The sequence below is a fragment of the Notamacropus eugenii genome, chromosome 1, assembly GCF_028372415.1.
Source record: "Notamacropus eugenii isolate mMacEug1 chromosome 1, mMacEug1.pri_v2, whole genome shotgun sequence".
In the NCBI taxonomy this organism is placed as follows: domain Eukaryota; kingdom Metazoa; phylum Chordata; class Mammalia; order Diprotodontia; family Macropodidae; genus Notamacropus; species Notamacropus eugenii.
The window spans coordinates 295,202,129-295,216,721 of NC_092872.1; the positions used below are offsets into that span (position 1 = coordinate 295,202,129).

Consider the following 14,593-nt stretch of genomic DNA (forward strand, 5'->3'; position numbering starts at 1 on the left):
TGTGACTCTGGGCAAGTGATTTAACTTCTGTTTGTCTCAGTTTCTTCAACTGTAAAATGGAGGTAATGATAGCACTTACTTCAGCAGGTTGTTGTGAGGATCAAGTAAGAGAATGTTTGTAAAGAGCTTAGCACAATACATGACACATAGTAGGCACTATATAACTGCTTGGTCCCTTCCTGCTCCCTTCTGATGGATTTCTGTTATCTCACAGATAAAGTATAAACTCTTCCACTTAGTTTTTTAAGATTTTCACTACTTGATCACAATCGTTCTAGGACATCCTGAATTCTGCAACTGAACCAGCCTGGGCCTTCTTTCTGTTCATAATAGCCAGCAGTCCATCTCTGGTCTCCATGCCTTTGTACTGGTCATTCCCCATGCTTTGAATGCCTCTGACTCACAGAAAGCAAGATGCAGCTCAAGGATGATTTTGTACATTTTTATTCCAGATATCTCTCAATTGTTAATGCCTTTCCTCCCTAATTAATTTTCTTTTATCTTTTTTCTGTATACACTCTACTTGTCTTCCCCTATTAGATTATAAACCTCTTTTGAGTAGGGACTAGCTCATTCTTTCTATTTGCATCCCCTGCATCTAGCATACAGTGTCTGACACACAGTAGGTACTTAACAACTGCTTGTCGATTGATAAAATGGTGCAAACAGCATACCTACCCTTCAGGCATGGATTTTTGTCTGTAAGTGCCCCCAACAGAGCCAGTCTCACTAGATGAAGACAGGTTGCTAGGGGAGTTACGACATTGCTGTGATCTCGCTAAAGCAATGGATGAAACTGTCACATAGATGTCAGAACCAGGAGACAACCTGTGTATGCAAACCAAAAATATAAAGTCAACAACTCAAAGGAGAATATCCCAAGGCAATGCATGATGTATGATGTTACATGAACTGCCATATCAGCAGTGACTAGGTTTTTATGGGGATAGTGAAAAATGAAGGCAGCTGATGAAAAATGTCCTTTACAAGCCCCCTCCTTGGGGAAATAGCTGGCAAACTGCCTTGAGGAGAGGGCACTTACGGAGAAAATGAACAAAAAAAAACCTCTAAGAAAATATGTGCGTATCTAGAAATTTCATGAAATAAACTGGTTTAATTGTTTTTATAATCATCAGATACGTACCCAAGTATCATGAAACAAAACTCAATTTTTCACATTAGCTCCTCTGAAAGAGGCAGTTCTTTACCACAGCTAAGCCTGGAGACAGGAAAACCTGAGGTCAAATTTAGCCTCAGACACTTATTACCTCTGTGACCTTTTATGAGTCACTTAACCTTGGATTGCCTCAGTTTCTTCTACTGTAAAATAGGGATAATAATAGCACCTACCTCCCAGGGTTGTTGTGAGGATTAAATGAGATAATATTGTAAAAAAAAAGAAATTTAGCATAGGGCCTGGGACAAAGAAGGGTACTTTACAAATGGTTATTCCTTTCCCTTGCATAATTTAACCAGTGACATTAGAGTTTGCAAGGGTCTCTGTCACCTAATCCCTGTTGCTGAAAATTTGGATTATGTAACTCAAATTCTATCATTCATGAGCTTGGTACATGAAAAAGCAGGTATCAAAATGTCAACAATAATATTCCCATAATCATTATAATGGATCAGCTAAGTGGCTCAGTGCATAGAGCACCGAACCTGGAGGCAGGAAGATCTCAGTTCAAGTTCAACCTCAGACACCTACTAGCTGAGTGACCTTGAGTTAAGTCACTTAACCCTATTTGCCTACATTTTCTCATCTATAAAATGAACTGGAGAAGAAAATGGCAAACCACTCCAGCATCTCTGCCAAGAAACCCCAAATGGGGTCATGAAGACTTAGACATGACTGAAAAGACTAAACAATCAAAAATAAATAATTACAACTTCTGTCAGGATTTTAATAATTTGCATTTGGCTACAATTCTGCAAATATTCATTTAAAGTAATTCTTCTTAAGTTGAGAATATCATAACTTGTTTCCTGGATTTCAAGACAAAAAACATGGCTTTGTTGCAAGGGCAAGGACCAGACCTTTATGTATTAGAAAGTCTACCACCCTATAGTCTTTAGCCATGCACTTGTCAAACACTATAACTGATGTTTACTGATTAATCTAAAGAAACATTTTCCTTTGTGATGCATTCTAGAACTAGAGTTTCAAACTTTGAAAAGTGTTCTATACTTACTGCCCTTGGAAGGAAAAAAAGACTGATTTAATTAATACCAACTTTTAAGTATTTCCTTTAAAAAAAATCTTTAAAATAGTACTTTGACATATCCATAAAAATCTTAAGTTATTTTTCACAGAATAACAAAATGACAGATTTAAAGCTGGATGGCACCTTAGAGGCATTTTAGTCCAGTTCCCTTATTTTACAGATGGAGAAGTGAGGCCAAGAAAGACGAAGTAACTGCCTTGAGACGTACTATCAGCGTCACAACCTGAATCCAAGGCCAGCACTCTATTCACCCTGCTGAACAGATTCTCTCTTTTCCATTGCAGAAGCTTTCACTGAAGCGCAAACTGTTCTAGATGATATTGTCTGAATATAAAGCTATCAGATACCTTAAATCAAATGTCTAGAGTCAGCTAGATTTATGGCAAAACTAATACCTAGCCTGGTTCCCTTCAAGGGGTTTCTGAGTCAGGAACTGTGGTGTAAAGGGAAACATCATAGGAAACTGAGGAGATTCTTTCATTGAGAAAAAAAAAGTAGAGGCCAACAATTATTTGTTGGAGGAGAAAGCAAAGAGTAAGAATCAGAATAAAAAGGTAAAGAATATCTGGCTGAAAGGGTAAAATACAGATTCCTAAGATCAAATTTAAAAAGCCATTCAAAATACATTTTCTCTGTTGCAACTTCCACAAATCACTTTACATGAGTCAGTTTCTTCATCTCTAAAATGGGAATAATGCTATATGTCCCATCTACCACATGGGATTATATTTAAGACCAAAAGAAGAAATATGTATACAAATAATCTGTTAATCTGAATGTGAGTTATTGTTACATGCAAGAAGCGGCATGGCAGTACAGGGAATGCCGGACCCAGATCAAAGGGAATAGCAACTCCTATGCTTCCTACCTGTGGGGCTGTGAGTAATTTAATTTCTGTTGATAACTATCACGCTTTGTCATCTCACCAGTTCCCAAGGATTCAATTATCTCTAAGTTGATGAATCCCATCAACTGGATATATCCAGTTCTAGTCTCTCCTAAGTACTAATCTCAAGTAACCAAATGCCTATTAGACATTTTGACTAGATGTCGCCTATGTATCTCAAACTCAACATGTCCGTAACGGAATTAAGTTATCTTTACTACCAAACATTCTTCTTGGAAATTTCCCCTCTACTACTGAGGTCACCTACCATGCTTCCGACCATTCTTGGCTTCTCATTCTCCTGGAACCCATATATTTAATTATGTACCAAATCTCTGTTGTTTTTACCTCCACAGCATTTCTTGAATATGTCTCCTCTCCCTCTTCACACCGTCCCCTCGCTAGTTCAGGTCCTTATTATCTTTACCTGAACTATTTCAACAACTTCATAAGGTCTGTCTGCCTTGAATTTCTTCCCACTCCAGTTCACCCTCCACAAAGCAAAGTGATTTTCCCAAAGGGTAAGTCCTCTCCCTATTTGGTATATTCTAACAATACCCTATTTCCTCTAGGATCAAATATAAATTCGTTGTTTGGAATTTGAAGCTCTTCACAAACTGACTGCTTCCTACTTTCCTATCACTAACTTCCATGAAAACTATAGGGCAGCCCTACCAGTTGTATCTCACATGCGATGCTTTATCTTTTACATCTATGCCTCCTAAAATCCCTGGCTTCCTTTAAAACTCAGCTCAAGTCTCGACTCAGCCCCTACTCAGCTACTAACAAATTTTGTATTTAGAATGTTTTTGAAGGCTAGAGAGTACCCAGAGCACAGAGGAGGTATTTGCCAAGTTTAATAACATTTTTCAGCACAAAAAAAAGGGGGGAAAGGTCTCTCACTTTGCAATAGAGTTGGACAGGATTGATATAAGTGGGAAATAAACAGTTGAATTATGAGCAGTTGCAAGAAACAATGAAGATGTTTGCAGAATGGATAGTGTGTTCACGGAATGGCCACATAAAGGAAAATCAATTTGAACTAACTCTGGAACATCTCTTTGTGAAATAGGCACAGAGGCAAAAACGAGAAGGCTGCACTGATTGTCCGGATAGAAAGGCAGAAGACTAGAGACAGCCTGATGAAAACTAAATCTTTAAACAAAAGCATTTCCCTTGAAAAGGCAAAAGATCAAGAGGTCACAACAGTTTTATGAAAGAACACCTGCTGTAGACATAGAACGATCTACTGTCATAACTGTAGCCTGGAGGGATGCACTTGACAAAAAGAGGCAAAGATAATGGGAAACAGAGGAGCCAGGGGCAAGAGACACTCCAGAACCACTCCCTCATGAAGTCTGATGTCCTTACCAGTTGCTTATAGGCACATTCCATTTAGATTAAAAAGTGCTCGTGGAGAGAAGATGAAAAAGACTGGAAATGTGGAGTGTTCTGCTGTATTGGACAGTGAATCTTATGCAACCATTTTATTCCAATCACTCTATAAAAGGCGTATGAGGAAAAAACCTGCACATTCTTAGGCTGTGCCAAAGTAGACAGATTAACAAAAAGATCCATTAGAGTGAGGTACATTAGAGTAAGTCTGTTGTTGGTGACAATAAGAAGGTGGCCATCAGGGCTCAGTCATGTCAACAAACACCAACCAATTGTGTAGTGTCAGCATTGACTAGAACCAAGTTCAGCCTATCCAAGGTATTTGCAGGTGATTTTAAGTAGCAAAGTGGGGCTCATCTCTTAGGAGCTGTGGGGACTTCTAAAATTCCAACAAGGGGACAGAGACTGGTGAGATACTGAAAAGTTACGGACTGGGTAGAGGTACATAGTTTTTCTTTGCTCTTGATGGAATAATTCCAGTCTGCCAAGCTGGAAAGAGGAGCAGTTCCAAGATGCTAATTGCCAGCTGCACAAACTACCTGAGGCCAGCAACACAGAGGTGCTCCAGATTCAACCCTTTAAAAGATACTCAGGTGAAACTGTGGCATCTCATAGGTGTTAAGGAGAGAAGAATGATTGAGCTCCATGCACTGTCCATTTCCTCTTGCTCATAGTTCCAAACATAAGGTGGGGGTCTCAGAAATACAATTCATTCTTCCCATTGATTAGTGGGGAGTAAATAACTTGGAACTGTTGTTCTAGCATCCTCGAAAGAAAAGTTGGAGGTGCAAATGGGAGGCGGTTTTAGATAAAGAATTGGAGATGGGACATCCCAGGTAAGAGCACCAAAATGTACAGGCAATTCTGTGATGTTAAGCAAACCATTTGGCCACTTTACATTGACTGCCTTTGTCTGAGAAAGGAAATGCCAAATGTTGAGCGAATAAAACACCATAGATTTAAGATATACTAGTAATTTTGAGTCAGTACTTCATATTATTATCCGAGCTCAAAATCATAACCTGGCCAGTGCTACCACATGAAATTTTAGGACCCAGTCTGGTAGGCAGGTAGGAATGTTTGCAGACTGATTGCTCTCTAGTGGCAAGTAGGAATACTGCAGCTATTCCACATAGAGAAAGTAACTGGACTGTTTGTAGGGTGGTTTGAATATAAATAACCAGGAGGCCTATTCAGATACTGCACTCCCTCTCTGGATAATTAATAAAGTGACACATGGCTTTTCCTGTAGGTATATGGAAGGCAGTACTTGAGCCAATGTAGGCTGCTTACCCTACAGCAGTTTTCCAAGAGCTACACCTGCCACATGTTTGAGTTAAAAAAAAAAACAGAAAAAAAAAAGGAATCCTCCCTCCATTCCCAGTACCCCAAACCCGCTAACATTTCTCTATAAAATGCCTAACGCTAGACTTTGGCTGGAGTTCATTTTATTTGGCAAGTGCTTCAGAAAATTCCACTTGGTTACTGGAGTTATCCCAAAGGGAGGAAAAAAGGAATTTTTTAGATGATCAGCATTCATTTCTTTTCTGCCTTCATAAAACTCAATAGTGGCTTTGTTTTCTAACTGTGAATACAAAGAACACGTAAATAGAAACTAACAATATAATCAGGATACTTTCACTGATCTGTAGCATGTAGCAAGTCCCAATATTAATACTTATTTTTGATCATCTGATCTCTTTTAAAATGCTCTGATTTTGACTCCAACAAAATTTTAAAGCTGGAAAAATACAAGCATTTAATTCAGAGTTAAAGGGGCAGACCACATATCAGCAATCTGTGGTACTTCCAACCAAGGACCGCGTGCAGCTGATTTTCACTGGTATGTCCATGGACTGCCAAAGCTATGGTACACCCCCCTAGCACTTCCTGGATACACCTCAAGAACTGATAACCAAGGTTTTCTCAGCTCCTCCACACACTTAAATAACTTTCATCAGAAATCAAACTGGAGTCAGTGTCATTACATCATATATATCTCCCCATCTCCACCAAAAACAAAAAGGAAAAAAGGTTGAAAATTGGCACACTGTTATTTCAAAGGCTATTGACGTGATCTGATGCAGACACTGAGCAAGAGAAAGAAGCCCATTTCATCTCCAGGAAGTCAAAGCCTGATTTGTATTCTAATTATCTAAATATTTATTCCATATTAAAGGGAGCCCAACTTCCAAATACAAAGAACCAGACTAGATGAGTTTCTGGGTCATGGCTGGATTGTTAAGAATGCTATGACATAATGACTATTAATTCGTTACAATGAAGGCTTTTCTTTTTCTTCTTTGGTGGCAGAGGAATTTGGGTGGAATAGTCAAGGGGTAGAAAGTGATACCAAAAAAAGCAAGAAAAGGAACAAAAAAAATATCCATGAATCATTAAAAACACAAAGAGAGCAGAAGGAAGCCCAAAAGGAGACAAAGATAAGAAATGCTGGAACTATCCTGTAAAATTTGAATTATTTAAAAAATCTGTACATAGTGAGGAAAAGAAGTTCAGTGTCATATAATATCTGTTCCTGTTTTTCTCTGTACCTTGAAATGTTTGTGTTTGCTAATGTTTATTAAGTTTATAATATAAAAGAAATGGCACAAAGAGACACACTTGTCTTATATAATACGATATACTGGAATCGTAAGGACCTGGATTCAAACCACTCTGACACTAACTATATATATGACCATGTGTTAGTCATTTTCCTGCTCTGATTCTCAGAATTTCATTTATAAAATGGGAATAACACTTCCACTAAAAATGTCTGAGAACTAAGATTGTGTGTTTTCTTCCTCCTCCTCTTTTTTTTTGGGGGGGGGGGGAGGGAAGTGATCATCTTCCTACAGAAAATTCTCCCCACTTCAGACCTATGGGAATAAGAAAGCTTAAAGTGTGCTGCAGGGGAAAGAAAACTGATGAAATAAGTAGAATGTAAAACAACCATTTTTACAAAGTAAAGGAAAAGATCACTAAAAGGGAGCTAAAGCCTGTAGGCTTCATAGTACAGAAAAAAAGAATAACTTCCTCCTCTTGGCAGAAGTGGGGGGAGAGGGTGGTTTATGTGGGCAGAATTTTATAAAAATTGGTAGATGGGGTTACTGTATAAAGGCATTTTTACTCAAATGGTTTTCTTTGCTACAAAGGGAAAGAGCATGAATTTTATTTTTAGATAAAAAGTGAAAGGGTTATTTCCAAAAAGCCCCCATAGTTATAATATGGAAAGAACAACAAAACTGAAGACTCTATAATCGTAATGACCAAATTTGGCCCTGGAGAAGAGTTGAGAAAAATCTATCTTCTTTTTTTTGTAGATGTGGGGGACTATAGATATAGATATAGAATACTGAATATGATGTCAGATAAGGTTGATAGGTTGGTTCTTTTTTTGTTGTTGTTATGAGAGACAACCAACTTAGAAGGAAAGGGAAGAAGGACATATTTAGAAATTAAGGTGATGTAAAAAGAGAGTAATAAAAATAAGATTTTAAAAAATAGAAAAAAAGTGCTCTGAGATCCTCTAACAGAAGTAAATATAAACATTTATTAATATTATTTTAATCACCACAAAAAAAGAATTTTTTAAGTCTTTTAGCATTAATTTCAGAAATTCCCCTCCTTACATTTTTTTCTAAATTTGGCCAAGAAATAGCTAAATATTTGTAAAGTAACTTATACCAAATGTTCTCTAAGACTTCCCAAATTCTATCTGAAGAAATGAATCCTCACTTTTCTGTAATACCAAGAATGCAGCAATGAAAAAAAATTATGGCTATCAGAGTTCTGAATCCAACAGATTCCTCAGTCTGCAGGACTGTGTTTAGGCTAGTCTCATTTAAGTGCATAAAAAAACCCAAAAAGCTAAGAGACTAGAAATTTGGAGAAAGTTGGTCCAAGAAGGTTAATACCAGTTCCTCATTTTCATAAAAGTATTACCTATACAAGAAAAAAGTGCTAAGAAAAATACCAGTTTTCAGAGATGACCTAGTCTTTCCATACATACAAATACATGTATGCAAAGGATGGTGGGGGTAGGAAGGCGAGAAAACCTCTCCTTCCTTCTTTTTACCCGTCCTGGGCATGCACTTAACCCTGCCATCATAGCCCCCAAACCTCCTACAGTAAACACAAATTACTTGTTAAAAACTGACCTGCAAACTGATAGATTAAAATTTATGGACAAAAGATAATCACTCCCAGTGCGATTTATGTCAAAATCTTTTCCCACAAGAGTTGTAATGTTCTAGATTCAATTATACCTGTATGTGCTATCTTTCTCTCCAATTTGATAACATTGCTTAGAGATGTTAACATGACTAAAGGTCTCTATATCTCAAATGCAAATCTAGAAATGACAATAACAAAAAAATTAAACTGACTGGAATAGCAGCAAGACTGATGGATTATCTACCCCTAGCCCTCAAATAAGCACAGCACTTTACTAACAGGTAGCAATTAAAATAACATCTGTCAAAGAGCGAGACCAAAGTGATTTCTGCTACTCTATTCAATGATGTGCTATGTGTGTGCAAGTGTGTGTAAGAGTACCTACACACAGGTGCAAGGCAGAAATCAAAAGCATTCCCAAAACAAATCTAGATAACACAGTTTTGGTCCTGTGTCAATAAGAAAGATTTAAACAAACCGCTTGGATGAACACAATCTCACTTCCTACCCAGCCCACTACACATTCCTGGGATACTTTAAGAGTATGAGGCACAGACACCAACTATTCAAAGGGATCCAATTCTAACACTGATCGTACTGTGGCAAGGTCTGTTTGTATAAGGATAAGGATTCCCTTATACAACTGCAATTTATCATATTCTGACAAATGATCACCCCTTCACAATTACTGGCAAGCTGTTACTTGCACACAGACTGGGATATATTAAAAAATCTTTTTCTAAAAAGGATGGGTTGTAAAGTCAGAGTGAGATGCCGTATATATGTATAGGAAGAAAAAAACAGGACTACAGGCACAGGAATGAGTAAATTCAGCAAAATTATTCCAATCATTCATTAAATACTTACTGAGTGCTGCCTAGTAAAAGGCACTGTTCTGAGGTTCTAGGAATAGGCCAAAAAACCTCTAAGACATTTCCTCTTCTTAGGGAAGCTTATAATCCAGTAAGAAGTAATGAGACAAACAAACACACAAACATAAGGTAGCACAGTGATTGCATGAGAGGTACAAAGGGTGATTTTTTCCCCCCGGTCTGTTTATCTGTCTTTCTCAACTTCAACCTGTCCTGATTTTCTAATTTGTTCTACTTTGTCCTTCCGTGGGTAGTCTGATGGCTTTGTGTTCCTGGGGACTCGCCACATGGATGCAGACAGTGTGGAAATCCAACCAGCTTTAGCCCTACTGCAGCTCAGAACCTATGAACTCAGACAATCCATTAAATTCTGCCTCTCGCAGTGGCAGGGATTACATGCATACATGATTATGCTATGCAGGATATGTAAAATTCAACAGGAAATGTCTGTGAGTAGAATGAGAGGGGGAGAACATTTTAGGTAAAGGAAATAGCCTGATCCAACATGGGGGAAAAGCAGGTGTGGCTCAGGGGACACCAAGTAGTCCAGTTTGACTAGAACCCACTGTATGTGCAGAGAAGTTGAAAGTGATAAGACTGGAAAGTTAGATTAGGGCCAGAGCTTGGGGAGTGGGGAGGATGAGAGAGAAGAATGGCTAGGTGGCACAGTACCAGGGCTAGAGTCAGGAGGACCCAAGCTCAAATCTGACCTCAGATACTTATTACCTAAGTGACACCGGGCAGGTCATTTTACCCTGTTTGCCTCAGTTTTCCCAGGTGTAAAATGAGTTGGAAAAGGAAATGGCAAACCACTCTGGTATCTTTGCCAAGAAAACCCCAAATGGGGTCACAAGGAGTCAAGGCACATCTGAAATCACTGAACAACAAAACAGAGGAATGACAGAATGGAGAGTTTGGAGTTTATTCATTTGGAGCTTGATAAAATCTGATCTAGGAAACTTCATTCTTGAGCCATTCACAAAATGTTTATCATCAATATATTTTCATAATCCTACGTTTTATTTTTTAAAAAACTGTTGTCTTATTTTTTATACCATTTCATTTCTGAATATATGTAACCACCCCAGCCAGTGAACTTTCCCTTGTAACAAAGATTAAAATGGAAAAAAAAACAAAAACAGCAAAATCTACTAATACATCAAACTCATCTGACATATACAAAATTCCATATGTATAGTCTCTGAAGTTGAGGGAGGTGCATTTTTTTCAACTTTTCTCCAAGGCCAACCTTGAATATTGTAGTTACAAAGTGTTCAGTTCTCTTCTACTGTTCTATTTGTATTGTAATTATTACATATCTATAAAGATATGTATCTACCATTTCCCTGGTTCTACTTATCTCACTCTGCATCAGTTCACATGCTCCCATTCTTCTCTGAATTCTTGATATTTGTCATTTCTTAATGCACAGTAACATTTCCTTATTTTCACAGTTTAGCCATTTTCCTATGAACAGGTATCTACTGTTTCCAGCTTTTTGATAGCACAAAAATTGTTGCTATGACTGTCTTAGTATTTTGGACCTTCCTTTCTTTCTTCTATCTTTGACATTTAGAGGGTATATATTAAGCAGTGGTATCTTTGAGTAAAAAGAATACAGATATTTTAGTCATAATTCCAATTTACTTTCCATAATAGTTTGACCAGTTCCCAGTGCTACTAACATATCAGGGTGCCTATCTTCTCATGATCTCATTTTAAACATTTTTTTTTCTGTCTTTCACCATCTTTGCAAATTTTCTGGGTGTGAGGTGAAATCTCAGAGCAGTTTTGCGCTTCAGAGCATACCAGCCTGGAATTCTTCAGGATACCTTCTTGGCTGCCCTCTAACTCTGCCAATGGTACTTATTGTGGTGTGGCTATGACACTCTCGGTAGTAACAGCAACTGACAGACCAGCTTGATACTATATGAGCATATGCAAGACTTAATTTTAGTACACAGATTTTTAGTTTTTCTAAACAAAATTATCTTATCTATCAAATAATTCCTTGTTTGTTTAATTGAAATGTAAATTATTCCTTCATGAAGAAGTAGAGGAAATTTATCACATTTATTTCTCCAAGTACCTTCTTAGTGGAAAGATCAGAAATAAAAACCTAAATTGTCACCATGGCATAAAACTAAGTGATTTCTGCTAAAAGAAGTAGTTATACCTTCCCATTTTCCAAGGAACAGAACAAAGAACTTGAATGAATACCTATGGAAATAATTCCATATTGACTACAGGAATGAATTCCAGGTAGTTTTTTTCCCTCCCAAAAATCACGGATTTTTATGGTTTTCTTGATAAACTGGTAATTTTAAAGAACTAGGTATTTTTAAATACTTTAAAACATAACTATAAATAGCCAAAAATTTTTAAAGAGAAATGTCACATTTAAAAAATCAGTTCTCCAAATATTTTTTCAACTGCTATTTGATTTTGATTCCTAATAATTTTATAAAAATGTAACTTGGCAATGCAAACCAAGGGGGCACAAAATGATATCATTGTCCTGAGTGATTAAGATTATCAGACTAAATGGAATTTGCCAGATCAGTTGATACATTAGGCATGATGATGAACGTTATCAACCCACCAATAGGGGTGGGAGGGTATTACAAGGGTTTGTTATCTCAGTCATTCTTGGCAATATTATAATTATCAAATGAAATTATGTATTTGCTGGACAAGGGATGGCTCTTTTTCCTTCTCTCTTTCCTTCCCTATTTACTCCATAAAATTCTTAGTTACCTCAAACTCAAGTGCTGCTCCTACATGAAGAATTAATTTTTATATATAGACTTACATACGTATATATTTTATTCCCAATTGAGTTTTTTGGGCTTTGCACAGTACCTGGCTGAGTAAATGTTTGTTAATTGAGGAAATGGACCCAAGAGTGCTGGCTCCCTACAGATTTTAGTTCTAAGTAGGTTTAATAATAAAATATTTAATTCTGGCTTCAGGAAAGAATAGTCACTTGCAGCTGAATCTGTTGCACAGGAAGCTAAAGCATAGAGATGATGTTTTAAATCATGGTCAGGTAAACTTCCCTTGAGGGTTAGCACCCCAGTTCCCCTACCCCCACCCCAGTAAGTTTCAAGGATGTATTTTGTTTTTCAGCCGCGCAGCTACCTCCAAACTGGGTCACTCAGCAGTATAACAGGCTTTTCTAGGATGAGTTATGGGCAGTCCACCCAGACTAAGAACCTTGTAAGAACTGCATGTTAAGACTTATATAGAATTCAAATGTTTTTAATTTTTATCATTCCTGTCATAAACTCCCTGATGTGTTGATTGGATTCTTATAAAACCTTTCTTCTATGCTGAGGAAACAGTTTTGGTTTTTTATGCTTATGAAAGCAAGATACTTCCCCAACTTACACTGGAATCTGAAAAGTGACCTCCAAGTTGTATTTTTATTTTTATGAGGATAAACTTAAAAATTAATACTTAAAGGGGTGTGTACTCATTGTATATACTTCCTTCTCTAAGGAAACGGGGTCATCCATTCACATTTTCTTAACTCGCATCACTCTTAGCTATATACTTTTAAAATCTCCTGGGGGGTAAGGGTGGGGATGGAGGTGGCATCCACAAATATGGCTGGGAGCTTTTCTCTAAGCTTCTGGTTTCTTGATATTGTATCAACATCAATGAGGCATATGTATTCCAGCAATGAATAAGAACTAACATTTATAGAGCGCTCGAAGGCTTGCAAAGCATGACCTGCATTATTTTGAACAGCTCTGTGATGTAGGTACTATGGTTTCTGTTAACCGTAAGAGGTTCATAGAAGTTAAATGGCTTGCCCACAGTCACATAGCTAATAAATGAGGTAAGATTAGAACTCAGATTTTCCTGAGGCCAAGTCTACTCTATTCACTACAGAGCACTGTCTCTCATCATTTCAAAATGGTAATAATTCTCCCTTGAGAAATGAACACAAGAAAATTCAATTTTTCACGGATACGATTATCTGAGAAGAAATTAAGATGTTATTCAGAGTCCAGTTCTGATGACTTCTTCCATGAAACTCTGATCTTTGTCATTTGAAAGAGGGTCCCCCCAATTGAAAGTGGTCTCTCCCTCAATTTTGCTAGAACACCCTCTAGAGAAATCTTTCTAGAGCTTTCCTTTGCCTGTCAAATTGTACCTTGTACCATACCATACTTATATTTTAAGTGTTCTATCCTACTAGACTGCAGGTAACTTGAAGGCAAGAAATTTTTCCTTCTTTGTATTCTTCACACTTTCACAAAGGCTTTGTACATAGAAGGGACTTAATATTAAATCACATTAAATGCATAAATTTCAATGATGTCATAGTGGAGAGAGGTTTAGTAAGGAACACCTGGCTCCAAATACTGTATCTGACAGGTGCTGATTGTGTAACCCTAGGCCAATCACTCAACAACTCAGCGCCCCCAGGCAATTCTGTAAGAGTAGACATTAGAGAAGAGTGGTTGATCTTCACTAGATGAGAGAGAACACTCTGTGAGGACACCCCCTACATCAGGGGTAGGGAATCTGAGGGCTTTTATTAAAGGGGTTTGTTTTGTGAAGTTTGGATTCCCTCAAAGGGCCACACTTGAAGAACTAGAGGGCCACATGTGGCCTCAAGGTCACAAGTTCCCCACCTCTGCCCTACACTAATAAAACCTCATGTCTAGACTAAAAAAAAAAAAAAAAAAAATTCAATGATAAAGGATAAATTTTTTAAAAACTATTTAAATAGAAAACCTGACCTTGTTGACAAAATAATTTTCAATTTTCCCAAACTGCCAATACTTCTTCTTGAGCCTCCTATGAGGTTGCATACACTGGTTCTAGAGTCAGAGGCCCTGGGTTCAAGTTTCACTTTGGATAATTATGAGCTGTAGAAACCCTGGAAAAATCATTTAATCTTCCTGGGCCTAAGAGTCCTCATCTATCACATAAGGGGATTCCATGACATGGTATCTGAAGTTGCCTTGGGTGAATCACTTAATCTGTCTGCCTCAGGTTCCTTATCTGTAAAACAGGGATAACAG

General features: G+C 37.5%; 1 protein-coding gene across 10 annotated transcripts in view; it reads right to left on the reverse strand.

Annotated features, from left to right (window-relative positions):
* SIPA1L1 (signal induced proliferation associated 1 like 1) overlaps positions 1 to 14,593 on the reverse strand; it is a 314,212-nt gene that overhangs the window by 49,251 nt on the left and 250,368 nt on the right. For 7 of the 10 annotated variants that reach the window (XM_072629233.1, XM_072629232.1, XM_072629228.1 and 4 more), the window contains exon 14: positions 679 to 828. The exons of the other annotated variants lie outside the window; for them this stretch is intronic. In XM_072629233.1, the coding sequence (XP_072485334.1) occupies positions 679 to 828 (150 nt within the window). The remainder of the gene's footprint in view (positions 1 to 678; positions 829 to 14,593) is intronic. 10 annotated transcript variants of the gene reach the window in all.